The following is a 26,797-nucleotide window of genomic DNA, read 5'->3' on the forward strand; positions in this document are numbered from 1 at the left end:
AAACACAAGAATAATTAGCACTTTAAAGAAAAAAACTTATAAAAAAAGTGAAATGGAGCTTAAAATAGAAAATAAAAATAATACTGTACAATTTACAATTATTTTAATTTATTTAAATTACGTTTTCTTTTTTTTTTCAACTTTTGCTGCTTGAAATTAAATTAAAGAAATAATAATTTAATATACTTTTGGAAATATATTATTTCCATATGAAAATAAAAATTAATGAAATTCAGAATTATTCAAGATGCCAAATTTACTTACGAACCCCTGGAAATAACAAAACTACCCCAAAACGAGTACGCTCCCGCACTTTTATATGAACATCAGTCGGTGGCTTAGTGAAACTGGGGTTTTTTAGGGTTTTGAGAATCGGGATTTCCATACAGAAAAGAAGAAACGGAGGAAAGGGGCGATACAGAAGGAACTCGGAAGCCATGAGTAGAAGCTTGGGGATACCAGTGAAGCTGCTACACGAGGCCTCAGGGCACGTGGTAACTGTGGAGCTGAAGAGTGGAGAGCTCTACAGAGGCAGCATGGTGGAGTGTGAGGACAACTGGAACTGCCAGCTCGAGAGCATCACCTATACTGCTAAGGTAGTTTACATTCTCTTCTCTTTTTAATTTATTTCTTCGGCTTCTGGTTGTGTCTTCAATTTCGCCGGTGGTTTCGCTATTTTGTAAACCTAGATTTCGTGATGTCCATTTCAAATATCGGGAACTTCGCGAGGTTTTTCTTCTTTCTACAAGGTTAGTTTGGTAGATTGGTGAAATAAGTTGGTCCCGTGAACGCAGTATGGATACCTTAAAACTCCAGTATCCGAATATAACTGTTAAACCCTAGTTTATGTTGGGTTTCGGGAGAAATTCCGAGCAGCAGAAGAATCTAAACCGTAAATGCGACTTTTTACATTTTATGGTATGCTTCAAAAAGTTGGATGTTAGGCTATGTTTGGAACAGATTAACTATGTTTGTCAATTTTATTTGAGATATACCCTTACTTTTTCTAGAAGAGATGAAAGTTTCACTTAAAATGATAAAATTCACATTTTAATATGATGAATTTGGAAATCATAGTTCCCATCCTAGTTTGAATTGCCTGTGAGATAAAGTTTTGTCATCTTTTTAATACAATGTTTATCATCTGTTGGGTAAATTATAGGTGGATTTCTAAATGAATGTCATAAAAATCCGTTATTTGTTCCAAACACAGCCTTAATTTGGAGTTTTGTGAATCATGAATCATCGTTTCAAAACTAAGGGTTTATGTTGTTTGGCTTCTGCCAATATGAATATGGGAAATAGTTAGGAACCTGCCTGCTTAGGTTTAAGGATTCTGTTGAAATCGTGGTTTTGTTGGTTAAATAATAAGTTACATGGAAAGATGTGCTTTGATTAGTTTTGCACTTGAAAATGCAATTGGAAATTGATTTTTCTCATAAAACCTCTACCTAAAATAGTGATCATTAAAGGGGTATGCCGATTTTTATCAGTTGCTTAAACTCATGAATTTGATAAAAGACATATTTATCAGCAATGAATTCAAAACAAATTTGAGCAAGTTTTGCACTTTGTTCTTTCAATTTGATGATGCTTAAGCTCCTCCATGTAAAATGTGTACTTCCTAGAAGTTTAACTTCTTTGGCTACTGTAAAGTACAGTTAGCAATTACCTTCTGAATATACAGAGCTTAGTTGTTGAATCATTATTTGAGCTGTGAATCAAAAGCTCTATTTTTGAACTGAGAATTGTGAATCAAGTCATATTATAAGATTCTGAACATAGTTATTAGTTAAAATTTACTGTCATTTATATATTATATAAATAAAAAATAGTGAAAATTAAGATATCTTAACAAATCTATACTAATTATAGGCAACTAAGAAATATTTGTCTACAGAGCAAATTGTGTAAATATGGATGATAATTCTTACATGAAAGTAATCTATTTTTGAAAATAATTAAAGCCAATTGTCTATATTACCCTCAAAAGAGTACCTTTTAAGTAAATGAAGTAAATTATTCTAAAGACTTTGTTGGATTTAATGTTAAGTAGAATAAAAGGAATTGTATAAATAAAATCAAATTGTGATTTACCGTCTCAAAATCTGCTTAGTTTGTCATGATGGGTTGCGATTCATTCATACATTTGGAATTGTTTTGCTATTAAATTGGATCAAATTGTGATATTTGGATTGTGAATAAAAAATTGTAAAGAGAGTATATCCAAGGATCGAATTCTGTGATTATCTTTTGCTATAAAATGTCTTTTCTTTTTTTTCCCCATCTTTGATCTTCTCAACGCTTTTCTGAAAGCAGCTAAGACTTTTTCATTTAATTATTAATCTGTTTCAACCTGTAGTACTCCATATTTCTATCTTAAAATTGTTGCTGACTTGTTTCACATTGCACAGGACGGGAAAGTCTCACAACTTGAGCATGTTTTTATTCGTGGGAGTAAAGTCAGGTACTTATTTTTTTGTCTTTTGCTTATGCCTAATAAAGATATTTCCTGGAATCATTTTTCGGGCTCTTCAGAATCATTTATACCTAAAAACTGGAATTTTAACAGGTTTATGGTCATACCAGACATGCTGAAGAATGCTCCCATGTTCAAACGTCTAGATGCTAGAATCAAGGTATCCGTCTTTTATATAAATGAATTGGTTCTTTCTCCATACTGGGCATATAACTTTTAATGTTTGAATTCCTTGTTTCTTTTAGGGTAAGAGCTCTTCAATTGGAGTAGGCAGAGGTCGGGCAGTTGCAATGCGAGCCAAAGTAAGTTCTTTCTGTATAGCGTACATCCTAGTTCATTTGCTAGTTATAACAGGAAAGGTTGCACGAGGTGCCAATTTCATGTTTGTCTTGCAATGCTTTGTAAAATTATATTTAGTGCATATCAAGGTATCACTTGTCCTACTTATGTTAGTTGCCTGACTGCTTTTTATTTTACTGTGTAGGCTCAAGCTGCTGGCCGAGGGGCAACAGCTGGAAGGGGCGTTGTACCACCTGTGCGGAGGTGATTTTCCAGAAAAATGGTTTCTTATCCCCTCTTTTGGGAACAGTAGCGTTCATAGCTGTAGCTGAAATTGGTGTCCTCAGTTTAAGTATTCCCACCCCTAGCGTAGTAACTGATGACTTCTTGTACCATCGAGGGAAAAAAAGTAAGTAAGAAAGGGAGATCTTAATGACCTTTTTGTATGCTTGTGCTGGAAACAGGAAATTGATTGTTAATTGCCCTTTCAGATTTCAGACAGTGTCTGCCAAGCCTATGGTGCTTTTGTGCAAATTATGGACAAGTATGTGTTGTCTGAAAGATTTATTTTCACTGTTTTTATGTTTATAGACAGAATGACCTTGGCTTTTTGGTATTGAATATTAGTAGGTAAGCGGACAAGTTAATGGTGGTTATCAAGCAGATTCTTTACTAAAGCTCTAGCTTTACTTTTAGTACCGTTTCATAGAACTCCTATTTAGGTTGGATAAGTTGATATGAAGTAGTGATTGAGGCGCTGGCCATTTGTGACTTACAAATCTATGCACTTGGATGGATTTTTGTTAAACAAATTTTCTTTGGAAATAATTCTTGATGATTTGAATAAATTTTCAAGTCTATGATCTTGTATTGTTTTAGACTTGACCGATTTTTCAGGACTGAGACTTTCTTTTAGTTCTTACTCTTTTTTTGAAAGTATATCGCTACTAAAGTTAGTGGCATATAGTGAAAAATATGATTGATATGATATAGGGACCCAACAGGAAAATTCTCTTAGAGACAGGTTATTGCTTCATTTGATTTTGAATTGAACAGAAGTTAAGAAATTTGCTTAGCCTTCTCTCAGCCCCATCACTCTTTTTCTCGCTATCATTCATCCACTGCAACCAAATGATTGTTTGGGCAACGATGGATTTGATCTCCCTCTCCGTCCATTTTCCACTCTGTTATTTCTCTATCATTTAGCTCTTGTATAGTATCAGTCTCAATTTGCCCTCACATAAGAACCAGGTGCTAATATTTTTCACTTTGACCTTGTTGTATTTAGGATTGTTTAGGCTTAATTTTTTTGTATTTATACTGAATTTTTTTATTATATTGAAAATTACCACAAGAAAAAACTGAAATTTTTACTATTCAATTCTCTTTCTAGTTGAATTACAAAACACCAAAAGCCTAACTAAGAAATACTTGTGCTGTTTTGGGGTAATTTTCTGGTAGCCAGTGCAGGTGACTTCCTTTCTCTGTTTGAGTTATTGGTGAGCTGATTTTGTTCTTGGTGATTTCTCCTGATCCAATTCCTGTATTAAAGAAAATTAAGTAAGAAAATATTATTACTACATTTTCTTAATGGGAATTTGATGGAACCGATCAGCTTTTGAAAAGGAAACTGCATGATGTTCTTACATCATTCAGCAACAAGTCACCCGGCTCGAACATGTGAATTACATCTCCCATTTTAGGCCTGTGTTTCAGATCACCATCAACACAGCGAAGAGCAATCAAGACGATTCGTTTCAGTTTCTTTGTACAAGGAATTTCTGGCAGTTTAGGATCCAATATATGAATAATTTTCTGGTTGGCCACCATTGACTTCAACCAGTCGACCAAGTACACCTACAAGTAGGCAGTAGGAATCAAGGTCAATTAATTAATTAGCAAGAATATAGTGTGTGTGTGTGTGTATATATATATATATATATATAAAGATTTAACAGAGGAAATTTATACTTGGGGCTGGCTGTGATCTAGAGGGATCCTTCCAGTTATAATCTCCATCATAAGTATTCCAAAGCTATAAACATCATCTCTCTCATTCAAAATACCGGGTGAAGCAAGTTCTCTATCTTTATAACTAGAGATACATGAAACTTAAGCATGGTTAATAAAAGTTGGATTAGCCAACAGAAAAGACAAAGTGGAATCTACACTGTAAATGATACCAGGAGATGAATCAACTGACCCTGACATAGTTATTGCTTGAGTTGCTAAACAATTGTTGTCATGACCCAGAAGCCAACTCAATCCAATATCAGAGATCTTGGGGTTCCATTGGTGATCAAGCAGAATGTTGGTAGACTTTAGGCCTTGATGGACTATTTTTGGCTCCATATCCTCATGGAGGTAGGCTAACCTGTCAAAAGATTATCAATGAATGACTATTTGATCGTTGTCATCCTCGCTGACAAAGAGATGGTAATGGAATTTAGCAATTTACTATCAACTAGAATTGGAGGGCACTTGAGTTTCTTTAATGTTCAAACCAATTAAGAGTTCTTAACGCAAAGTTGGTCATTGAAGAAAATGAAAAACAAAATGAGATTAAATTATGTTTCTTAAGGATTAATAGAAAGTTACCCTTTTGCTATTCCTTGGATAATGTTCATCCTTATACCCCAAGTTAGAGGCCTGGTTGGTCCTACAGATCCGTGAAGCCACTGGTGTAGATTACCGTTATCTATGTATTCATATACAAGGATCCTGATCAAAAGTAAAACCACATCGGTGGATTTAAAGGTATCAACATTCCAGCAATGGCAGAAACAAATTAAACCCCTGATATTCCAAAAAGTTGAGAAAATGTTTGAAATTTCTGAAAGAAATGTATCCCCAAGAAAATGTATAGCCTTTTTATTCATAAATTACATTTAAATATAGTACTCCCATTGCCCTCTTAATGAGGTGCAGTTCGAGTTAGGATACCTGTAAGCTCTTTCTAGGCAGTATCCCAGCAGTTTCACCAGATTCTTGTGTCTAACCTGCGCAATTCTTTCAACTTGTGTTATGAACTCCTCCTCAGCTTGGAAACTGATGATGAGTTACCATTCCACAGAAACAAATTAAAACAATCAGTTGTATGTCTAACCCTCATTTCATTTATAAAATCATGAAATTAAAATCAGAAAAAGTAGTATGTGATAAACTGCCATTATATCCTAAAAAATAAAGAGTAAACAACAACAAACTGAGATCAGAAATATGAATTTGCTCCTACTTTATTAGCTTGTTCATCCATTTTATTGGGCATTTCATGTTTTAGTTAGCTAATCTAGCATCCATGTATGGTCTGATAAGACTAGACTGAAAAAGATCAACAAAGTCAGATGAATAAGCTTTTCAGATTCGTGAACCTGTTAGCAAATAGCTTCTTAACAGCAACTCGCGTGTTATTCAACAAAATGCCATGGTAAACAACCCCATAATCTCCATTACCAATAACATTCTCATAAGCAAAACCATTAGTCACCATCTCAATCTCCGTCAAGCTAAACCTGTTACCCCTCAGCGCGGCTGCCACTGCAATCACAGTCCAGAACCCAGAGACCGGTTCCAAATCTGCCGCCGGTCTCCTCCCTCCAGCTGCTGCACTAACCCCGTTAGTAGACCACTGCTCATCTGACAGCATCACCTGAAGCTCTGGCTTGGAAATGTTCAGTTCGATCCCGGAAAACCCATTGGACAGAAGCTGCCTCCTGTCCAGCGATGAAGTACTGTAAGGGTTCCGGTAGTTCTTGGGAGCTGTTAATGCAGGATTTAATGGTAGACAAGAGTTGGGTTTTCTTCGACGAGAAATGAACATGACAAAACAGAGGATTATGAGAATCAATGCGGTGATCAACACAACGAAGATTATGATGAAAACCCAGAAAGGAAGTCCAAAAAGTGGGATTTGCTTCAAGAGGTTTTTCCTCACGTAGTGTTGGCTTGATGACATGTTCGATTGTTAGTAAGGGGTAAACTAAGAGGTGAAATCGAAAGATTCATGGGGGTTTTCAGCTTCATTAAAATGGTAAACTGTCAACGAGCCTGGTTTGTGAAGCATCATGGTTTTCTTTTAGGTGTAGAAGAAGTTGAGATTAGCAACGTCTCTTCGGAAATGTAATTCAAAGTCTGGACGTGCCAACTAACAAGCCGCCAGTAGCGGGAAAATCAGGTGCCATCAATATGATTATTTTATTTTTATAATTTTTTCATAAAGATTTGAATATATTAAAATATTTATGTAATTTATTTATATAATTATCCGTAATATGATAGTTATTATAATTTTTAATATATTTTTTTAATTATTATTTCTTTAAAAATTATTATATTTACAAGTAAAAGCATACTTTATATTTTAGAAATGTTCTCCATGATTCATAACTACTCCTAGTTTTTAGATATTAAACGTACCTTTTCAGAAGGTAATTTTAATATGGCTGTATTGACCAAATCGAAACATTCGTAACCCCTTGACAGGTATTTTCGATTCTCGATTTGTTCCGACATAATCATCAAATTAAAATTATTAAAATTTTAGAGTTCTCTTTGAAATTGAACGGATATATCTGATATACAATTATTAAAAAGAAATGCACACACACTGTCAAAATGTGCACGTCGGTCACAACAGTCCGTCGTCAGGTGACCCAGAACATAATAAATACCCCTACCATGTTCGAAAAAATTTTCATCCACCCAATGATAATAAAGTTCATCACGCTGCTGAATTTCGACCTAATTTGTTTTATCTTACTACTTCCTTTTACATATTTTTAAACTAAAAGTTAGTATATGTTTATTTTATATAATATTCCCAAAAAACTCACACAATTTTTTAAACTAATATATTTTACAAAGTTAACTTAATATAAGTTTAAATTAAATGAGAATCAGTCATGAAAGAGTCCAACCCATTTCAAAACTATATCTAAATATTTAGGCTTAAATTTATTTGACTGCTGAAATAATTCAAATAAAATCAAGTATTTCACTTACTAGTTTAGCATGAATAGTATATATAATCTTATATGTGTAATGTAAAATATATAAATTAAAAAACGCATAATACAACAAACAACTAACAAGGAAAACGCCTCTATTTAATTTCAAGCAGTCTGAAGCAACCAAAAAGTATGACACTCAATTATTTTCTGCCTGTGATTGTCCATGGATCTTCAAAAGTCAGTTGGAAGCAGCACTGCAAATTTTCCATCTCCAGAAACTGTAAAGCCACACCCAGAAATCTTCCGTGTACAGAGGCCGTAAAAGCAGGACGTGGGATAACAACGTAGCAGCACGTACATTATAACATCAGTTGAAGTAGCCGTAGAGTTCCAAAAAGCAAATGCAGAAGTTCCAGGGATTAGAAGCATCAGAAGTTGGACCTGTGAGAACAACCCTGAAGAACTGGAAGGCGAGCAGGGTGTTGGGTCCAACAATTGGCCATGAACAAAACTGACCGGGCTTGCATACTGTCTCCTCGTTCTCATGTATTCTCAAGTCTGTCCAAGTCTTGCCATCCATTGAGCCCTGTCATTCAAGACATGTTAAAAATGACATGGCAATTATAGCATTATGCCGTGACAATAATAGAATTACGAGGTATAGAACTTTTCAATTCACACCACACCCTCTCCTATGAGAGAGAAGGAAACAAGAGAGGCCATTGAAGATCATCTCTACCTGAAACTTCCATGATCTTATATATGACCTTGACCCGTCCTGTTGCAATGTGTAATAGTTGCACATTAGCTGCATCAATCATTTGTCTTATGTTAGGAAATTTTTTCTCTCAGATTGTACACACTGCAGAAAGATACTTAACCGTGCATAAAAAACGTGGAAGGACATCCAGAATGCATGTGCAAACTTAAATCCCAACATATATTTCCATCTTACTCGATTCTACTCTATAACCGTGCCTAGACTACACCCCTTCTACTTCAAACCAGAATAAATCTGGCAGCCCACTCCTTTGGAGGAAAATAAAAACACTTTCTTCCATTTATAGCCTAAAGTTTTCTATGTCTGATACCTCTAGTAGTGGATGAGAATCCATTGCTCTCAACATGTGTGTTATCAGCAGGGTGGAATTTCAAACAACGGATTATATAATCCATCATCTTAGGAACTGCATAAATCACATATATAGAAAATGAGGATGCCTTATTCTCCGTGATTGTATCTCTCTTAATTTCTCTTAATAATACTTTTTTTCTATTAAAAAAAAAAAAAACCAAGACCATATCATAAGCATGTCATCTAGTTTTTACATCAATAGCACATGAAGGATAGATTGTTGGTCTTCAAGATGAGGTTATTCTGAGAAAACCGACAAATTTGACCCTCACATCTACATGCCCTAGAAAGATGCATAATTTAACAACAAAGAACCAATGGTTTCAACAATTTGATTATAACTTCTAGAGCAACATATAGTGAGATATATAAAAAAGATAGAGATAGAACCTGATGATCATTTCCAAGGTCAACCATCCACCATGAGGTAGTACGCCCATTTTCTATCCTTGGCCCAGCAAAAGATGTTCCCTGGTGCAGGAAAATACCAGTTAGTTACTATTCAAGAAGATAAGATTAAACAACATCAATTCTTGTCAGATTTGATACATCATACCACGTAAGTTCTGGAAGCCAAAGCCTTGGGGTCAGTGTATCTCGAAGTGGGACTACTAGCACTAATTGTGATTTTCTGAAACAAGCAATATGGTATAATATAATATACCATAATTAGATAAAGAACTATGTTAGAACAACTTGGCACTTATATTTATTTCACCAAGAGAAAGAAAAAAAAAAAGAAAAGGAAAAAGAAATAACAACACATTTACCTTTGCCAAAACAGGATTAACCCACTGATGATCACCATAAGATGTGCCTGCAAAGTACAAAACGCCATTGCTGTCCCCATCACATATGTACTGCAGCTCCTTAAAGCTAGATCGCCTGTGTTGGAATCTTACACTACAAAAAGAAAAAAATCATATTGTAAATCCGTTTCAAGTTTTCATTTAAAATAACAATCTCTGGTTCCTTTGTAAGGTACCAAACAATGAGCAATAATAAAACATTTATACATGCCAACATGCATAAGAACCCATCATGATGACAGGAGTCACATTCAAATGTGAGGCAATACCAAGTTTGGTGCCTAATTTCTCTGCCTAGTCTCTGCATTCATGGGTGAAGATGAGAGCCAGAAAAAGATTTGTAAACTCCTTAGGAGCATTTCGAGTCTTAGTTTCATTATTTATAATTATTTTCCATCAAAATATGAAGGAAACCAAGAGAAACTGGGAGGCATATGTAAGCTTACAACACCTCAAACTGAGGAAAATGCCAATCTAATAGAAAGAACCTAAACTTCACTAAGAAATCTAAGGTGCAGCTGCTCCAGTCTCATAATAAGTATCAATGGAAGAAAGCATTTCTTTGTTAAAATTAAGAACAGTGAAACAGGGAGAATTTTCAGATATTGTATCAATTTTGTTTTCCAGTAGATACAAGATAACACTTACTTTTGGTCATAGCCTGGGCCTGTCAATCCAATATCTAGGAAACCAATTGCCTCTTTGACCTGTTGATAACAAACATAAAAACATCTTAGCAACAAAACAGAAATTGTTAATAAACTCAAAGGAAATTCTGTCCTAGAAATTGGGTAAACCAAAAAAGAACTCACAAGATTATCCATGATAGGAATGTGCCTGCAGAGGTTGCTGTTTTCAAGCTGCAAGATTGTAGAAAATAGCAATTAGTGTCCGATTTGAGATTAAAGCCTCAATTCTTCAAAAGATCTTCCCATAGCCAGGTGATACCTTCTTAAGCATCACAAATGAAAGAAGAGGGAATCGCACATAGGGAAGCAAGTCATTGAGTGACTCAAACCTCTCCTTAAAAAGCAGTTCAGGATTTGAATTTACTATAAGCTCATCAACCAACTCCCACACACAAAATTCTTTTGCATTCATGGACCATGTTAAAATTGCATTGAGAACCCGTTCTTCTGATGTTACCGTAAGATCCGGATGCTGCAAAATGATGGCATACTATAAGTGCTTATGATTAACTAGATAAATTTGAGGGATCCACATTAAACTACTTCAAAGAAAGAAAAACATAGTTTCTAATATTTATCTGCCTTGTGTTCACAGATGGAGCTACAACAACGCAGTGTAGGCAACTGCCACCTGTAGTCAAGAAATTCTTGTACATACATTGTTTTTCATAAATTTTTAAATTTTCCCCCATTGAAGTTGACTTAAAATATAACAGAACAATCGCTTTGTAATTATGTTACAAAGGCTTATCTTTTGGCTATCTTTTGGGTAATTTGGAATAAGAGGAAGATGAGGCTTTTAAAGATTCATTTGAAATATTTAAAGATTCCCGATTCCAGGCCTTATGTGTTTTTTAAAGTTTCAACTGCTGTATTCTAGCAAGGATTTGGAAGACGTAATAGATATGTTACTTTTTATTTTTTACTAAAATTACACAATCAAGCGATTCTTTTTGCCCTTCAAAATTTATTTTTAATTTTGAACTTTTAACTTAAAAATCTTCTCTTGTGTGTATATATATATATATATGTACATATGCTCAATAATAAAAAAACTAAAAAACTTGTAGATCTATCATTTTCTATACCTGTGATTGTTCCTAAATCTGGCAAAGGTCATGTTCTCTCACCTTCAAATGCTAATTTAGAACCAGAATGCAAACTTAGAAAGATGCACATGCCATATATCAAACTAGGCTTTACATAAAGGCCAAACTATGGGAAAAGAGGAGCAAAGAAGATTCTAAAGATTTGAGCCAAACAACTCATTCTTTAGTCCAATGTTAAACATTTTGACATAAGTAGTGGATTATCATAAAAGTTTTATGCGAAAAAAGACTCCTCATTTATTTATTATATTCTAACAATCACAAAAAACTACAGGTTTTTGCTGCCAGTTACCACATCAAGTTCCTATAAATAAAAACTACAGGAAACATTTATTGATTTAGATAAGTTAGAGTGATGGTCATTCTCAAAAAAGTTAGAAGCTTGAAAATTGAGCACCCACCTGAATGATAGTGCTAAATGTTGTCTTATCTAACAGGACAAAGTCAAGACTTGCAGTGGTACAATAGTCAAAGTGCATTGAGAATTTCCTCTTGCACACCTCTTCAATGAGCTGACATGATGGAATGGATGAAACCACTTGAAGTATTGTACATACTGAGTCCTGCAACAAAGTTCAATAGTTAGCTTCAAAGGCAACATTCCAATTACTCTGCCAAATTTGTCTGCTTCCTCGTCCAATAAAGTTGTGCATAATAGAAAAATTCTTGTTGTATGACCTTCTTCCGTTAGGACAACTCCATCCCTGCATATAATATGTACACGAAGCGTATCAATATTCTATAATTCAATATTTTGCAAAGGGTGTCTCTTCATTTGTTTTCAGGCCGAAACCGCAAGTCACTTCTCCCTTTCTTTAAGTACCAGTCATACAAAAAGCAAATTGTAATAGATGTAGCACAGGTGCAAACATATTCTAAAAACCAACAACCTAAAATATTTGGTAAGACAAGGGTTAAGGAACTACCTCCGAGAGCGATTCTAAAATCATTTTGCAGCATTCCTGATGAAGAGGAGTTACTCCAAATTGATCAGCCAATAAAAGAAGCTGGAGTAAAATGGTACCAAACTCCATATTTTCTTTCACATTGAGTTCTGCGCTATACATGAATTCAAGCATTGCATTGAATGCTTCTACAGATACATCCCATAAGCAAACCTTTGAAGAATGGCTCTCACGCATTCCATTTGTAAACATCTGTCAATCCAATTAATTCCGTCAGCAATGATTCATGGAGATTGGTAGGACAGGAAGAACCAAGTATGACCCACAGGGCATGACATAAAAATGAGGAGAAAAAAAAAGGGAAAATGAAGTTAGGTCACCTTCATAAATGGAACACTCCATAAACTGAGAATAATCTTATGAGGTTGGGCAACAAGACCGTGGCCTTCAACATAAATGCTTACATCACTGTGCTCGCCCGTCAAATGCAACTTCCGAAGCTTTTCAGGATTAACTGGGAGTCCAGCTGGGAATATTGTACCAGAGTGGGGCTGAAAGATGGTATATGATAGTTCCACAATCTTACCTGAGTCAAACAATTTTTTATTTTGTTTAAACCTTTCAATAGTTTCTTCACACTGTTTCACCAGTGGCACCACGTCAAACTGAGAACTCAAAGCCAACAAGGAACCAAGTTGTGACTCTGAAATCTACATCAAACGAAAACCATGACAGAGTAAGCAGGCAAACAGAAAGTTGAGCAGAATCTTGCAGCTAAGCTTCACCTAAAAGGAGGATAAAGGAAGAAGAAAGACAAGAAGTAGGAACATAAAAAAAGAAAGGAAAAACATTTTGAGGAAATTAAGAGAAAGAAAGATAGAGGAGGAAGAAGTGGAAAAATTAGTTACCCAATTGATGTCCATGGATTATTAGAATGTAAAATCAATGTGGGTACACAAGCAAGCACCGAGTTACAGAACCGATTTTCAATGAAAGAAAGACACAACTGAAAAGGAATGACCATAACCAAGACGAACCAGAGAGGGAACAGCAAAAAAAGTACCTGGGTTTGGCCTGTATAGATATATTGAAGAAGTGCATGAAGAGTTGGATATGTTACCCCCTGCAGCGGAATAACATCTCCATCCAATGAACTTGACAGAAAATTACCACATGCTTGCAAGATAACCTTGTGAGCAGGAACAGGCCTTTCCTCCTCACCAACAATGAAGAAGACATCAGACAATTCACAGCTCTCAAGAAAATTTCCAAGTCCCCAATCGTCAAAGCCTGCATGCTCATCTTCCATCTCCTCGTCGCATTCCTCATCCCCTCTGTATTCACAACAGTCCACTTGCTTCCACAGAAAAATATGATTCTGGGTTAAGGGCAGCACATTGACATTTCTATAACCCACATGCTTATCCCAACTACTAAGCCCAACATATTGAACACTACAATTTGGATTTGAATCAAGCCACTGAAATACAAGATTCTGAAAAGGGTACCGACCCTTGCCAATACTAATCAACCCGTCATAAACACTGATCCAATAGCTTTGAAATGCTGAAGAACAACAAAGCACAACCCCCACCACATCAACCACTGTTTTCCCATCCACCTCGATTTTCAATCTCCGATTTCTATGACTTCCGATGATTACAGTGTAATGAGGACTATTGTCCCTTTTGTAATGGTAGTGCTGGCTCCCCACATTTTCCCTAAACACCACAGTTACATCATTATGAGCAAAAGCATCAAAGGCCACACAACCCCTACCGGCTTCCCGGAATTTCAAATCTTTTCTCCAAGCACACTCAAACGGTGCTACAGTGAGGAATTTCTTCTCATTCATTTCCATCATCTCTCGACATGAAAATATTGTTTATTCGGTCACTTGCAACTATAAACATGAAGGCCAGCAATATATATAGTAACTTTCACAGGCTGAAAGGGACACCGCCGTGTCCATCTAGCAAAGGAAAAAAAACATTTGGATAAGACCTGACTTTCACCAACTCAGCAAGGCAATGGAAATGACAAGGAGATATTTGTTTCCTAAATTATTGGTCCTACACAAATCAATAGAATGGTAAGTTAAAACCCATATAAGTAATTTAAAAAGTTCACCTACAATTCAACCAAATCAGAACGACTATCCCCAGATAAATTATTAGATTAGGATGAAAAAGCCGATGTAGCAGTTGAAGACATCTATCAAAGAGGAATCCAGAAATTGCTAGACCTCCCCCAACTTGGCAAAAAATCCCAACCCACAAACTAGCTGTTAGCATCAATCATGATCTCGCTACAATTCTACACCACATTCTCATCCAACAACAAGACTTAGTACAAAAACAAATATCTCCAACACGAACCTTAAAATGAATCCAGAAAATCCAAAATAAAATACCCACAAAAATATAAACATATACAACAAAGAAAAAATCGGTGTTTGAATCAAAATACCCCAAACAAAATTCAGGGTGAGTATTTATTTTCTTACCTAATACTGATAGAACAAAAAATAATGAAAGAGACGATCCTTGTCAGGGAATCATGCACGTAATACACACACGAACAAAAATACTTCAATACATTTGTTTACTTATAGAAGGCCAGGAGGTGACAGCGGGAGGAAAAGTAGAGACCCTCTTGATTCGGTTGGCCAGGTCTTTCATCCGCGAAAATTTTAAAGAAAAAAAATAGATATAAAAAAACAGGAAAATTCATGGCTGTAAAAAATAGAAATCGCAGCGAGTGCTTGGCAGCTGGGTGGGTGACGTGACACTGACACGTAAAGGGTGTGATCGTAGACTTTTTTGGGCATTCTGACAATTTCAGTTAACCTTGAGATCCGTCTCCAGTTTACCTTCGTCGGTTCTTCGCATTTTTTTACCCTGCGATGCAAATGACAAAAACCCAAAGGTTCAACGCAGCTTTCAAACTCCTAATTTTAGAAAATCCTGCATGCTGTTCATCTCTTTCTTTAGATATTCGTTTTTTACCGTTGTATATTAGATAAGAAATTTGCAGGCAGTAAATTGATATAAAAATATTAAAATTATTGAAAAATTCACTAATAAATTAAAATAAATATATTTTAACATAATTATATAAAGTATATTATTTTTTTTTTGAAGTAAATTCTAAATTATTTAATTGATTGGCAGCAAAAATTTTAAATAAATTTACTAAAATTTCTATTTATTTCAAACATAATTTTTTTTTTTAGATTAATTAGAATATAATTCATATTTAAATTGTTAATTCTTTTTAATTAAAATATTATTGCACCCAAATTACAAGTTCCAAGCACACACGTAATTTTATTACAACAAATAATCCTATAATTACACTCTTAATTAATCAACAAGTAATTATTCATTAATTAAAGTAATTGTCAACTAATCTTATTATAATGAAAATCCTAAAATGTCATTATGATTTTTGAAGAACAAAAAAAAAAAGCTAATTATTGAATGTCTCTCAAGTCTTATCTACTCCCTCTTTCTTTTTAATTATTTTAAAAATTCAAATGATTTTTAATGTTTGTTTAATACGGATAAATTATTACCTAAACTTTATAAATAAAAAATACAATTAAATACTTCTAATTTAATTTATTATTATATTTTTTAAAACAAAAAAATATACATATATATATATATCATAGTTGATACATAAACATCAATTAAATATAATAAAAATAATTTCTAAATAATAACATATTATTAACTATTGAATTAAATAGTATTAATAATATATATAAAATAAAATTAGATATGATATCAAAATAAATGTAATACATGTGACGCGACAGCTAGCATGGATAAAGTACTAGATGATTAAGAATATTTACAATAGCGAGTAAACAATCTTATTTGTGAGGTAAATAACGAGAAAACTTATACTATTTGTAGGTGTGAAATGCGTGTGAAAATAAATATATTTATTTTATATTTATTACATATCAATTTATAACCTTGATATTAAAAAACCAAATTAGATAGGACACCTAGCAAACAAAATCGGTAACACGTATATTTTAACAATCAAATTAGACTCGTTGTATTTAACTTGGCATTAGAAATAAAGATTAAAGTATAAGTTATCATATTATAATTACGCTATACTGTATTTACAACAATATCATAATGTTAATATAGTCGAAATTAATATTTCAATAAAATTATTTTAATTATCTTTTTATTTTTACTTAATATTTTATAATTTACTCACGTAATTTATAAAAAAACAAAAATATTCTGATAAGTGAAGATTAATTACAAAAATTTCGTACGAACTTCTACGTATTTTTTAATTTATTATTTTAATAACTAAACTCAAATCATGTATAGATAAAAAGAGATACTACGTACGTATTTTTAAATTTTTAGAAAAAAAAAATAAAAATATTTTATAAACGTGAGGTGAGTACAGGTCTTAGTTGATCGAACGATCATAACTTCTACTCGATTAGATCATTTGAGTTATATTTTGATAATTTACGATAAAAATTAAAATATCTTTTAATGTTTAGAAGTCAAAACGGTGGAGGTTTGGAATGAGTTCTTGTAAGAAGGCGTACGGAAGGAGGCATGGTTGATGGTTGTCCGTTTAAAACTTAACCAACTTTCAAAAAAATGTCTTCTATTTTGTGGACCAAAAATCCCGCCAACTATGCCCCGGAAAAACCGCCAACTGGTTGATGCGCACCAAGAAACTCAGCTCACAGTCAAATTCCATGGAAGTTAGGGTTAGGGTTTCCCTTCAATTTCATTTCCCTCCCTTTCTTCTACCTCATACCAACACCATTTTTTTTTTTTTTTTCATTTTCCAACCCAAATAAAACCTCTGATTCACTTTCCTCTCCCTAACGCAACCCCACCTAAGCCCTCCGTCGTTTCCCACGCCTGGAAAACGTTAATTGCAGATGGTGATGGATGGCGAGAGAGAGGAAGATGGAGGAGAGGGAGAGAGAGAGGATCGGTCTGTTTCGGAGGAGCTTGATGCTATTCCTGCCGGTTCGCAGGAGGAAGAGCATCTCAATTTGGTGCATGAAATGGAGAGTACCATTGAATCTGTTGCTCAGTTTGGAGATTTTCGAAGAACTCAAAAGAAAGAGTGCTACAGCCTTGTTAGGCGCATGAAGCTTTTGTTGCCTTTTTTGGAGGAAATTCGGGACCTTGATCCCCCAATTTCTGAAAACGGCATTACGTGCTTGTGTAATTTGAAGAAGGTGCTTCTATTGGCGAAGAAACTGTTGAAAACTTGCAACGAAGGGAGCAAGATTTTTTTGGTTAGTCTTTTTGCTTCTTATTTTTTGTTAAATAAAATTGAGGTTTCATCAATTTACGAGGTGGGTTCCGTTTCGTTCTTCCGTTTGTTTGTTATCATTTGGGCTCTGAAATTTCTTTCTCGTGATTCAGTCATTGGAGAGTGAGGCTGCCATGATCAGATTTCATGCGGTTTATGAAAAGTTAAGCCAAGCTTTGGGTGGAATTCCATTCGATGACCTTGGGATCTCAGATGAAGTGAAAGAACAGGTGTAAATTTTCTTTTCTTTTTCTTAATAATTCTAGGGAAAAGATGCCTACTTGTTGCCAGTATTTCATTTTTGTTCCCTTAGGATTATGCAATTTAAAGGAATGTGACTTGGTTAGACAGTTTCTATTGCTTGTTCCTCGGGATTTGCTGCATGATAACTAGAAGTTGTCAATATCTAAGAATTTCTCAGATCAATCTTCTTTCTTGTTTCGTTCAGGTTGAACTTATACATACCCAATTGAGACGAGCAAAGAGGCGAACAGATACACAGGACATAGAACTTGCGGTGGACATGATGGTGGTATTCTCCAAAACAGATCCACGGAACTCTGATAGTGCTATAATAGAAAGGCTAGCTAAAAAGCTAGAATTACAGACCGTTGAGGACCTCAAGATAGAAACTATAGCTGTGAGAAACCTTGTTAAAGAAAGAGGAGGCCAAACAGCTGAGAGTACTCAGCAAATAGTTGACCTTCTTAACAAATTCAAAAGAATTCTAGGCATGGAGATTACCAATGTCCTTGACGATCCTGTGATGCCCAGAATGCTGGATAAGTGTGCATCTTTGATGATCCCTCATGAATTCCTCTGTCCAATCACGCTAGAAATAATGAAAGATCCTGTCATCGTTGCTAGTGGACAGGTAAAAAACTACATTAGATTACCATGTCTGTGATTGTATCATTAGATTATCATGTTACAAAAATGGGAACTGATAGAATTTTGATTTGATTGTGGTGTTACGGGAAAAAGACTTACGAGAGAGAAAGCATACAAAAATGGTTTGATTCCAACCATCGGACCTGTCCTAAGACAAGGCAGACTCTTGCTCACTTGTCATTGGCACCAAATTATGCCCTCAGAAACCTAATCTTGCAGTGGTGTGAGAAGAACAATTTTAAGCTTCCCAAAAAGGAAGATCCTTCATCTTCAGATTGCACCTCCGAGGAACAGAAAGAGGAAGTTTCGTCCCTGGTAGAAGCACTATCTTCTTGTCAGTTAGAGGTGCAAAGAAAAGCAGTAAAACAAATACGCATGCTCTCCAAAGAGAACCCAGAAAATAGAGTTCTGGTTGCCAATGCAGGAGGAATCCCGCCACTAGTGCAGCTTCTTTCATACCCGGATTCGAGAATACAAGAGGATGCTGTAACAGCTCTGTTGAATTTATCAATTGATGAGACTAACAAGAAACTAATTTCTGGAGAAGGAGCCATTCCGGCAATAATAGAAGTGTTGGAACATGGAAGCGTGGAGGCAAGAGAGAACTCAGCGGCAGCATTGTTTAGTTTGTCAATGCTTGACGAGAATAAGGTGACGGTGGGGTTATCAAATGGCATTCCACCATTAGTTGATTTGCTGCAAAACGGGACAATAAGAGGTAAAAAAGATGCAGCGACTGCGCTGTTTAATTTGTCTCTAAATTCATCAAATAAAGCCAGGGCCATTGATGCTGGCATTGTTCCACCTTTACTAACTTTACTCAAGGACAAGAATTTAGGCATGGTTGATGAGGCCCTTTCCATATTTTTGCTTCTTGCGTCTCATCCGGAGGGTCGACACGAGATTGGACAGCTCTCCTTCATCGAAACTCTGGTCGAGTTCATCAGGGAAGGGACCCCCAAGAACAAGGAATGTGCAACATCAGTTCTTCTCGAGCTGGGTTCATCCAATTCCTCGTTTATACTGGCAGCACTTCAGTTTGGGGTGTATGAGCATTTGGTTGAGATCACAAGCACCGGAACCAACAGAGCCCAGAGGAAAGCAAATTCCCTTCTACAGCTGATCAGCAAGTCTGAACAAATTCCATGAACGTGAATCATTCTTTTTCTCTTTGATTTTTAGGTCCATTCTTTGTTTGTCTTCATCGTGACAAGCATTTGTATTCCTTGTATTAGTTGCTGTGAACATTGTGTTGATCTCAGATTTGATCATTTGTTTATATTCTTGTAATGTATATTCTTTTCAAATTAATGCACCTAGATAATTCCTGGTTGCTCATCTCTCATTACCAATGCATTAATGAACTTAAAGTATATCATCATGCAAGTGATTAGGCTGCAAAACCCTAGTTCTAACATCAAAAAAAGGCTAATAAGCTAGTTGAATGCACAGTTTGGTTAACATATCCAACCGAGTACGTTAATTAGTCTGTCATGAATTCGATACTCGAGCCCACTCTGTCATCTCCAATCTTGAGTGTGATTATGATCCTTTTGTAGATAAATCGTGTCGTGCACGATCATGAATCTTCAAGTTTATAGGACTTAATTAAAACTCCTTAAGCACCACCAAGATACACACATATATATATATATTTACGTATATATATATATATATATAGGCAACATATATATATGTAATATCATTGGACATGCATGTGGTGAGTGAGAATCCCAATGTAAGTTCAGGAGAAGAGCTCGAAAATGACTCGTCGTAATTTATATACTTTATATATCACGCAATGATTTTCAAGATGGTACAGAAATTTTCATTTTTGGCCTGCTTATATATAAACTTGCGCGTAGACTATACTTAAATATTGCCAGAATTAAATTCATCTTTTTAAGGAATTTCTTCGGTTCGGGTGTAATTATATTAGTATTAATGCACCGGATCTCATTAAAATTTTATATTTATACGTATTTAAACAAAAATAGTATTAAAACGAGAAATCTCTTAAAATATTTTGGTATTGCACCCGTTTCTTATATTTAAAAAAAAAAAAAAGAAATTCGTCAGCTCATTTAACTAAGCAGAAATTAATAAATAATAAAGAATTAGTATTGATTTAATTATAAAAATAATTATTTAATCATAAAAATAATTTATTTATGATTTTTTCTTCTTTAATTTTAAATTAAAATTATTTTAGGATACCACAAAAAAAGAAATATATAAATAAATAAATCCATTACCACATATTTCTAGGATTGTGGGCCCACGAGTCAGTGGCTAAGCTCAAACCATCGGCCCATTTTTAATCTTATCGGCATCTTCCTCGCGTTCACACTGTACGAGCTCCCCAAAACCGTCTCTCGGAAATCTGCGGCACACGTTCCAAGGCTTTCTCGGACACGTGGCATTATCGTAGTGGTCCATGTCATCCCTTTCGTTAAGTGGTTACGAATTGCTTTTAGTATACCGCCAAATCCCCTGGATAAGGAGCCTTCAACTCCTGACGTTCTCGAATATTTTATTATTTTAATTATTTAATTATTTATTTCTTTTTTGTTGCCTTGTTAATTTTATTAATAAAAATTATAAATTCATTTTAATAATATGTCTCGCCGGGTCGGTTCAATTTATCGTGCCCTTCCGTACATTTAGAGTGGATTCTTTTATTTAAATAATTAATTGTAATATAATAAATACAATTGTTTTAACTGATATAAATTTTTATTTTTAATTTTTTATTCTTAATCCTCATTTGAACCGAATTTTAAAATTAATCTCGGAATTAATTAAAAATTAAAATGGAGGTGGTGGTGTGAGACGGTAAATTGGCGAGTACGATATGACGCGATGCGATATATTTCGAAATGTGAAGATAAGTAGATATGGATTAAAATAGTGGAGGAGGAGCCACGCCACGCCACGCCACGCCTCGCCTCGCCTCGCCTGAGCCACAAGCCTTTATAAATAGAGGCTTCAAAAGCTCAGAGCGTTGATTGTCGCCCCTAAGCAGACTCAACAAAATCTCTCTGCCTCGCCAGCTATGGACCCATACAAGGTACGTGCTCTCTCTATTTTATGTCCCTTCGTTTTCTTCTTCTTCTTCTTCTTCTTCCCTTTTCGCTTTATTGCTTTGAATTCGGTTGCCCATGGCCCCCGCATGTTTTGATGTCTCTGATTTGGTCTGTGTTTCCTACTTGATACGACCTTAATTCGCTGTAGCTGTTTGTCGTTTTGTGTTTATATGTGCGAAAAGTCGACGATCTAATCATGCTATAGAGGGTTTTATTTTTTTTTGTATTTTGTTTAATTTTTTTTCCATTTTTTAGTTTTGACTTGGAGAAGTAACTTCGATGCCTAAGCCTTTTTTTTTTTTTTTGCTTGTTGATTCTCTAAAACTTTTGTTAAATTAATGATAAAGAATTTATAGTTAACGATTTTTTTCTGTGTTCAGTCTGTATATTTAGTTGATGATTTTTTAAATAAATAAAATTCGAAGCTCAATTCTATTGTCGATAAATTCGAGGGAAAAGAAGATGAAAAGTAATACAATTGATTTTTTTTTTCTTATAAAGGTTCAAGAAAAATTAAGAGGGAAAAGTTTGAAATGGTTTCGTTTTTGTATAATTATTTGGATGAATTATGTGGAACTGAGCCGATAATCTGTGTTTGTGTATGTATAATTATGTAGCACCGTCCATCAAGTGCTTACAATGCTCAGTTCTGGACTACGAACTCTGGTGCTCCTGTTTGGAACAATAACTCCTCCTTGACAGTTGGACCAAGAGGTATTCATTTATATTCTATGTTACTGATATGGAAGAGATTCCTGGCCTCCTAGTTTGTGTTTGCATATTCATTTCTTGTGAGATTCTATCCCTTTTATACTTGTAATTATGGTCATAATCACCTCTGCAGCCATGTAGCTATTTCCTTGGTTCTCTTGATTGTTATTGTCTATTTTTTTTGGGCTTTATTACTATTAATACAATGTTCTAATTATAAAGTTACTTGGGTCCAACAGCGGCAGTGAATATTGCTTATCTTGTTTAGAGATTTGATATGGTTCAATACTATATTGAAAAAAGGACTTCGGTTATCTTTTGAACTTTTGGCTTACCCGAGAGTAGACCATGTATTATATTATTATAATGATATATTATGTTATATGCTAAGTCCACATTATTGCGTACTGTGTTATTTTTTATTTATTTAGTAGCTACAAGTTCTTCTCTAGGTGCCAAAGAAATGAAACTGCTTAGCTATTTATTTTCCTTGTTTGCTTTTGGCTGCAGATAGGTTTAGATGAATTTAAGCCATATTAGGACATAGAGAAGAAAATTTGAAACACAAGTTCTTTGGTTTTGGCCAATAAGTATTGTTATGAATTTGCAGCTAGCAATTTAAGTTCTTCTATCACTTGACAGGTCCAATCCTCCTTGAGGATTACCATCTGGTTGAGAAACTTGCCAACTTTGATAGGGAGCGGATTCCAGAACGTGTTGTCCATGCAAGGGGCGCCAGTGCTAAGGGTTTCTTTGAGGTTACTCATGACATCTCTCATCTTACATGTGCTGATTTTCTCCGTGCCCCTGGAGTTCAGACACCTGTGATTGTCCGTTTCTCTACTGTTATCCATGAGAGGGGCAGTCCTGAAACCCTGAGGGACCCTCGAGGTTTCGCGGTGAAGTTTTACACCAGAGAGGTGAGTGTTTGTTTGCCTTTTAGTAAGTGTGTTTGATGATGACTTGTGGATTTTCCACTGTAGTATAGTTTCTATAAAACAGAGTTTTCAGTCTTTATGAAAACTGATTTTTGCATCAGGATTTGTAGTATATAAACCACAAGTTCACTCAAGTTGAGATTAGCTATAGTGGTATACCCATAAATTTTTTGCATTTGAACTTGTTAATATTTGTATGATTGATTAAGCATCTCAAATTTCTTATTAGCTTGGGATTATAAGTTTTTGTATATGTAGCTTTGTAATCATTTCTGACTTTTTCTTGTGAACTCAGGGTAATTTTGATCTTGTTGGAAACAATTTCCCTGTCTTCTTTATCCGTGATGGAATGAAATTCCCAGATATGGTCCATGCACTTAAACCCAACCCCAAGTCTCACATCCAAGAGAATTGGAGGATCCTTGACTTCTTCTCTCATCACCCAGAAAGCTTGCACATGTTCACCTTCCTCTTCGATGACATTGGTATTCCACAAGATTACAGGCACATGGAAGGCTCTGGTGTTAACACCTACACTCTCATCAACAAGGCTGGAAAGGCACATTATGTGAAATTTCACTGGAAGCCCACTTGTGGAGTTAAATCTTTGTTGGAGGATGAGGCAATTCGGGTTGGAGGATCCAATCACAGTCATGCGACTCAGGATTTGTATGACTCAATTGCAGCTGGCAACTATCCTGAGTGGAAACTTTACATCCAGACTATTGATCCTGATCATGAGGATAGATTTGACTTTGACCCACTTGATGTAACCAAGACCTGGCCAGAGGATATTATTCCCCTGCAGCCAGTTGGCCGCTTGGTCTTGAACAGGAACATCGATAACTTCTTTGCAGAGAACGAACAACTTGCATTTTGCCCTTCAATTGTGGTTCCTGGGATACATTATTCTGATGACAAACTGCTGCAGACTCGAGTCTTCTCCTACTCCGATACCCAAAGGCACAGACTTGGACCAAACTATCTGCAGCTCCCAGCTAATGCTCCTAAGTGTGTTCATCACAACAACCACCATGAAGGTTTCATGAATTTCATGCACAGGGACGAGGAGGTACTTAACCTCTTCTCATTATCTTTTGCCTTTTCTAAAATGACTAGATATACTGCATTTCTCATTCCAATTACTTGTATTTTAATTGAGATAATTGCTTAAAATAGAAAATGTAATGTGCTACGAGGATGAACCCGGAAGACTCATAAACAGACAAATCTAGTATGCTAAAAATTTTTAAACTTGGGTTTGTTAGCTATTAGAATTTTTCAGGTTGCTTTTGTTATCTAGTAGTCTTTTCTGGCTTGTGCTTTAGCTTCTAGTCTCATCAAATGATTCTATGTTTCAGGTCAATTACTTCCCTTCGAGATATGATCCAGTTCATCATGCTGAGAGGTTTCCTATTCCTCCTAACATCTGCACTGGAAGGCGCGAAAGGGTATATTTCTACTTTGTTGGAATTGAATATTTTTGTAGATTTATTGCATAACTTTAGACTCCAGTGTCTACTGTGAGATTGATGAAGTTGCCTGACAGCATTCTAGCTTCCTAATGATTGCCTTGATTTTACAGTTAACTCAGTTGGTCGCTGCATTCAATTAGGGTCTCAGTATCCAAAGTCATGGAGAAACTTTACTTTGTTTTTTTCTCAAAAGCCTTCTGTGGCAAAGTGGTAGTTAAAATACTTGAGTGGTAATTTCCATTAAAGACTTTTCTTTATTTGGCTTTCCTCAGAAGCCTTCTTGTACTTGAGAGCAGTACTTAACTTGAGTGGTACTATTTTACACATGAATTTAAGATGGATACAGCAATAAGTTTGTTTGTTGTACCCGATGATGGTGGAGATGGTATGTTGGCAAGAGATGTACTGTGGGTGGTGGGGAATATGTAAATGACATATAGCTGTTTTGAGGATTATTTAGTGGCAATTGTGGTGATAGTTCGTTGTGTATGACGTGGAATGGTCATATAAGATGGGGCATGACGTGAAATGTTTTGCATTCTACATGGAAGTGTCAAGGGTCCACACGAGACAGATGGTTATGGAGAAAACTGTATTCAGATAGTCTAAGGATGCTTAAGAACAATTATATATTTTTTGTCCCACCATTATTGCTGGTCTCCAATGTTATTGCAGTGCTAATCAGAACTTCTATTAAATGTTTCCTAGATAATAAGTTTTTCTTTTGGTTGATCCAGTGTGTGATTGAGAAGGAGAACAACTTCAAACAGCCTGGAGAGAGATACCGATCTTTTACACCAGACAGGTACAAGTGGTTCTCGGTACTTATTAGAATTGTGGTGGTAGTGCAAATTGTTACACCAATCACCTTAATCTCCATTCTTCTTTTTGATGGTTACCAGGCAAGAACGTTTTATCTGCCGGTGGGTTGATGCTTTATCTGACCCACGACTGACTCACGAAATCCGAAGTATCTGGATCTCTTACTGGTCGCAGGTGAGGACTTCCTTTCTATAACTGCCGCAATGATAAAGCATGAAGTTTGATTGATAGGTTAAATGTGAGTGAGAAATGAAAAACTGAAGTGTGTGATTTTGGCGGTATGGGTTATAACAGGCTGACAGGTCTCTGGGTCAGAAATTAGCAAGTCGGTTGAATTTGAGGCCAAGCATTTGAAGGGGACAACAACAGGAAAGGGATCAGATGCCTTTGATTTTGAAGAGGGAGGAAAAAAGAGTAAACACAAAAGCAGAGGGGGAGATAAAAGCATAAACTCAAGAGTTAAATCCTTTGGTATAATGTTTGTGTAATACTGAGTGTCATGTGACATTATAAACCTTGATGATGCATGCTGCTTGAACATAATAAAACATGGTTGTATGTTTCGTAGCCTTCTTGGTTTCCTAAAAAAAATTTGAAGTATGTATTTTCCTGATTTCATGTTTGGAATATCTCTATTTTTGTGGCTCAGTACCTATATATATATATATTAATATAAGCAGTGATGTACGTATATGTTCTAAACAATGCATGGTGTAACCAAGAAATTTATTATAATTCACGGATAAGGATCTGATTAGTTCATATTTTATATGTTTTCATTACTTACTAACTTTTAATATTACATATAAAAACTTGTTTTCGTATCACGATTGTTCTAAATTTATTTGTTGTAATTAATGAGTATAAATATATTTATAACATATAAATAATTCATTATTAATTGATTTATGCACAATATAACTAAATTCAATTACTATATAGATTCAAGGACATAATTATTTACGTGTATTAAATTAAGTACTTCAATTAATATATACATTGTATATTATAGATATATATATTTATTACGTATCTAATAATTATTACATTTTTTAGAAAAAAAAAATCTATTTGAATTCATAATTAGTAATGTATACTATATATTATGTTTGATATTTTTATTCACTGTATATTATTTTAATTTATCCAGAATAAAAATTCTATGAATAAATATTTTATAATTTATTTAAAAGTTTTTAAA

At 34.9% G+C, this 26,797-nt stretch overlaps 5 protein-coding genes across 7 annotated transcripts; 3 read left to right on the forward strand and 2 right to left on the reverse strand.

Moving 5' to 3' along the window:
• Positions 1 to 314: 314 nt before the first annotated feature.
• Positions 315 to 3,414, forward strand: LOC110816745 (Small nuclear ribonucleoprotein family protein). 2 transcript variants are annotated; one of them, XR_002540083.2, is made up of 6 exons: positions 315 to 596; positions 2,415 to 2,467; positions 2,573 to 2,639; positions 2,725 to 2,781; positions 2,964 to 3,167; positions 3,250 to 3,414. XR_002540083.2 is itself a non-coding variant. In XM_022045064.2 (5 exons), exons 1-5 carry the CDS (start codon positions 438 to 440, stop codon positions 3,024 to 3,026), a joined length of 399 nt encoding a protein of 132 aa, XP_021900756.1. In that variant the 5' UTR covers positions 315 to 437; the 3' UTR covers positions 3,027 to 3,414. The 2 variants fall into 2 exon arrangements, 1 of the variants encoding a protein (XP_021900756.1); XM_022045064.2 differs by having other exon boundaries at positions 2,964 to 3,414.
• Positions 3,415 to 4,159: 745 nt separating this feature from the next.
• Positions 4,160 to 6,713, reverse strand: LOC110816790 (putative serine/threonine-protein kinase At1g01540). Its single transcript, XM_088221437.1, has 7 exons — positions 6,130 to 6,713; positions 5,702 to 5,806; positions 5,357 to 5,479; positions 4,962 to 5,132; positions 4,730 to 4,853; positions 4,406 to 4,615; positions 4,160 to 4,299 (listed from the first exon to the last, which is right to left on the reverse strand). The coding sequence occupies exons 1-7, from the start codon at positions 6,711 to 6,713 to the stop codon at positions 4,252 to 4,254; spliced, it is 1,365 nt and encodes a 454-aa protein (XP_088077563.1). The 3' UTR covers positions 4,160 to 4,251.
• Positions 6,714 to 7,731: 1,018 nt separating this feature from the next.
• Positions 7,732 to 15,161, reverse strand: LOC110818171 (BTB/POZ domain-containing protein). Of its 2 annotated transcripts, none has more exons than XM_088209637.1 (13): positions 14,861 to 15,161; positions 13,418 to 14,326; positions 12,735 to 13,064; positions 12,376 to 12,606; positions 11,851 to 12,012; positions 10,600 to 10,812; positions 10,464 to 10,511; positions 10,300 to 10,358; positions 9,613 to 9,745; positions 9,399 to 9,473; positions 9,233 to 9,313; positions 8,447 to 8,515; positions 7,732 to 8,293 (listed from the first exon to the last, which is right to left on the reverse strand). In XM_088209637.1, the coding sequence occupies exons 2-13, from the start codon at positions 14,216 to 14,218 to the stop codon at positions 8,075 to 8,077; spliced, it is 2,421 nt and encodes an 806-aa protein (XP_088065763.1). In that variant the 5' UTR covers positions 14,219 to 14,326; positions 14,861 to 15,161; the 3' UTR covers positions 7,732 to 8,074. The 2 variants fall into 2 exon arrangements, with proteins under 2 accessions (XP_088065763.1, XP_088065758.1); XM_088209632.1 differs by having other exon boundaries at positions 13,418 to 14,426.
• Positions 15,162 to 16,994: 1,833 nt separating this feature from the next.
• PUB15 (Plant U-Box 15) lies at positions 16,995 to 19,897 on the forward strand. Its single transcript, XM_022046851.2, has 4 exons — positions 16,995 to 17,656; positions 17,787 to 17,903; positions 18,122 to 18,547; positions 18,658 to 19,897. Exons 1-4 carry the CDS (start codon positions 17,291 to 17,293, stop codon positions 19,711 to 19,713), a joined length of 1,965 nt encoding a protein of 654 aa, XP_021902543.2. The 5' UTR covers positions 16,995 to 17,290; the 3' UTR covers positions 19,714 to 19,897.
• A 1,582-nt stretch (positions 19,898 to 21,479) lies between these two features.
• Positions 21,480 to 26,163, forward strand: LOC110818048 (catalase isozyme 1). Its single transcript, XM_022046791.2, has 8 exons — positions 21,480 to 21,634; positions 22,268 to 22,364; positions 23,004 to 23,281; positions 23,595 to 24,371; positions 24,661 to 24,750; positions 25,512 to 25,579; positions 25,677 to 25,770; positions 25,891 to 26,163. The coding sequence occupies exons 1-8, from the start codon at positions 21,620 to 21,622 to the stop codon at positions 25,948 to 25,950; spliced, it is 1,479 nt and encodes a 492-aa protein (XP_021902483.2). The 5' UTR covers positions 21,480 to 21,619; the 3' UTR covers positions 25,951 to 26,163.
• Positions 26,164 to 26,797: the final 634 nt, after the last annotated feature.

Source organism: Carica papaya, chromosome 1 (assembly GCF_054855325.1).
Source record: "Carica papaya isolate Zhongbai chromosome 1, ASM5485532v1, whole genome shotgun sequence".
Lineage (NCBI taxonomy): Eukaryota > Viridiplantae > Streptophyta > Magnoliopsida > Brassicales > Caricaceae > Carica > Carica papaya.

What these genes read in the sequence shown, in the direction of transcription:
- LOC110818048 (XM_022046791.2), top strand. An exon ending in GCACTGGAAGGCGCGAAAGG is followed by an intron (nt 24,751 to 25,511) that starts GTATATTTCTAC and finishes TGGTTGATCCAG; the next exon opens with TGTGTGATTGAGAAGGAGAA. An exon ending in GGATCTCTTACTGGTCGCAG is followed by an intron (nt 25,771 to 25,890) that starts GTGAGGACTTCC and finishes GGGTTATAACAG; the next exon opens with GCTGACAGGTCTCTGGGTCA.
- LOC110818171 (XM_088209637.1), bottom strand. Translation starts at nt 14,218, where the DNA reads ATGATGGAAATGAATGAGAAGAAATTCCTCACTGTAGCACCGTTTGAG. An exon ending in TCTATACAGGCCAAACCCAG is followed by an intron (nt 13,065 to 13,417) that starts GTACTTTTTTTG and finishes CGTTTGATGTAG; the next exon opens with ATTTCAGAGTCACAACTTGG. An exon ending in CATTTAGCACTATCATTCAG is followed by an intron (nt 10,813 to 11,850) that starts GTGGGTGCTCAA and finishes ATCATTTTGCAG; the next exon opens with CATCCGGATCTTACGGTAAC.
- PUB15 (XM_022046851.2), top strand. Translation starts at nt 17,291, where the DNA reads ATGGTGATGGATGGCGAGAGAGAGGAAGATGGAGGAGAGGGAGAGAGA. An exon ending in CAGATGAAGTGAAAGAACAG is followed by an intron (nt 17,904 to 18,121) that starts GTGTAAATTTTC and finishes TGTTTCGTTCAG; the next exon opens with GTTGAACTTATACATACCCA. An exon ending in TCATCGTTGCTAGTGGACAG is followed by an intron (nt 18,548 to 18,657) that starts GTAAAAAACTAC and finishes TACGGGAAAAAG; the next exon opens with ACTTACGAGAGAGAAAGCAT.
- LOC110816745 (XM_022045064.2), top strand. Translation starts at nt 438, where the DNA reads ATGAGTAGAAGCTTGGGGATACCAGTGAAGCTGCTACACGAGGCCTCA. An exon ending in GTCTAGATGCTAGAATCAAG is followed by an intron (nt 2,640 to 2,724) that starts GTATCCGTCTTT and finishes TGTTTCTTTTAG; the next exon opens with GGTAAGAGCTCTTCAATTGG. An exon ending in CAGTTGCAATGCGAGCCAAA is followed by an intron (nt 2,782 to 2,963) that starts GTAAGTTCTTTC and finishes TTTACTGTGTAG; the next exon opens with GCTCAAGCTGCTGGCCGAGG.
- LOC110816790 (XM_088221437.1), bottom strand. Translation starts at nt 6,713, where the DNA reads ATGTCATCAAGCCAACACTACGTGAGGAAAAACCTCTTGAAGCAAATC. An exon ending in TGCCTAGAAAGAGCTTACAG is followed by an intron (nt 5,480 to 5,701) that starts GTATCCTAACTC and finishes ACTTTTGATCAG; the next exon opens with GATCCTTGTATATGAATACA. An exon ending in CAAGCAATAACTATGTCAGG is followed by an intron (nt 4,854 to 4,961) that starts GTCAGTTGATTC and finishes ATGTATCTCTAG; the next exon opens with TTATAAAGATAGAGAACTTG.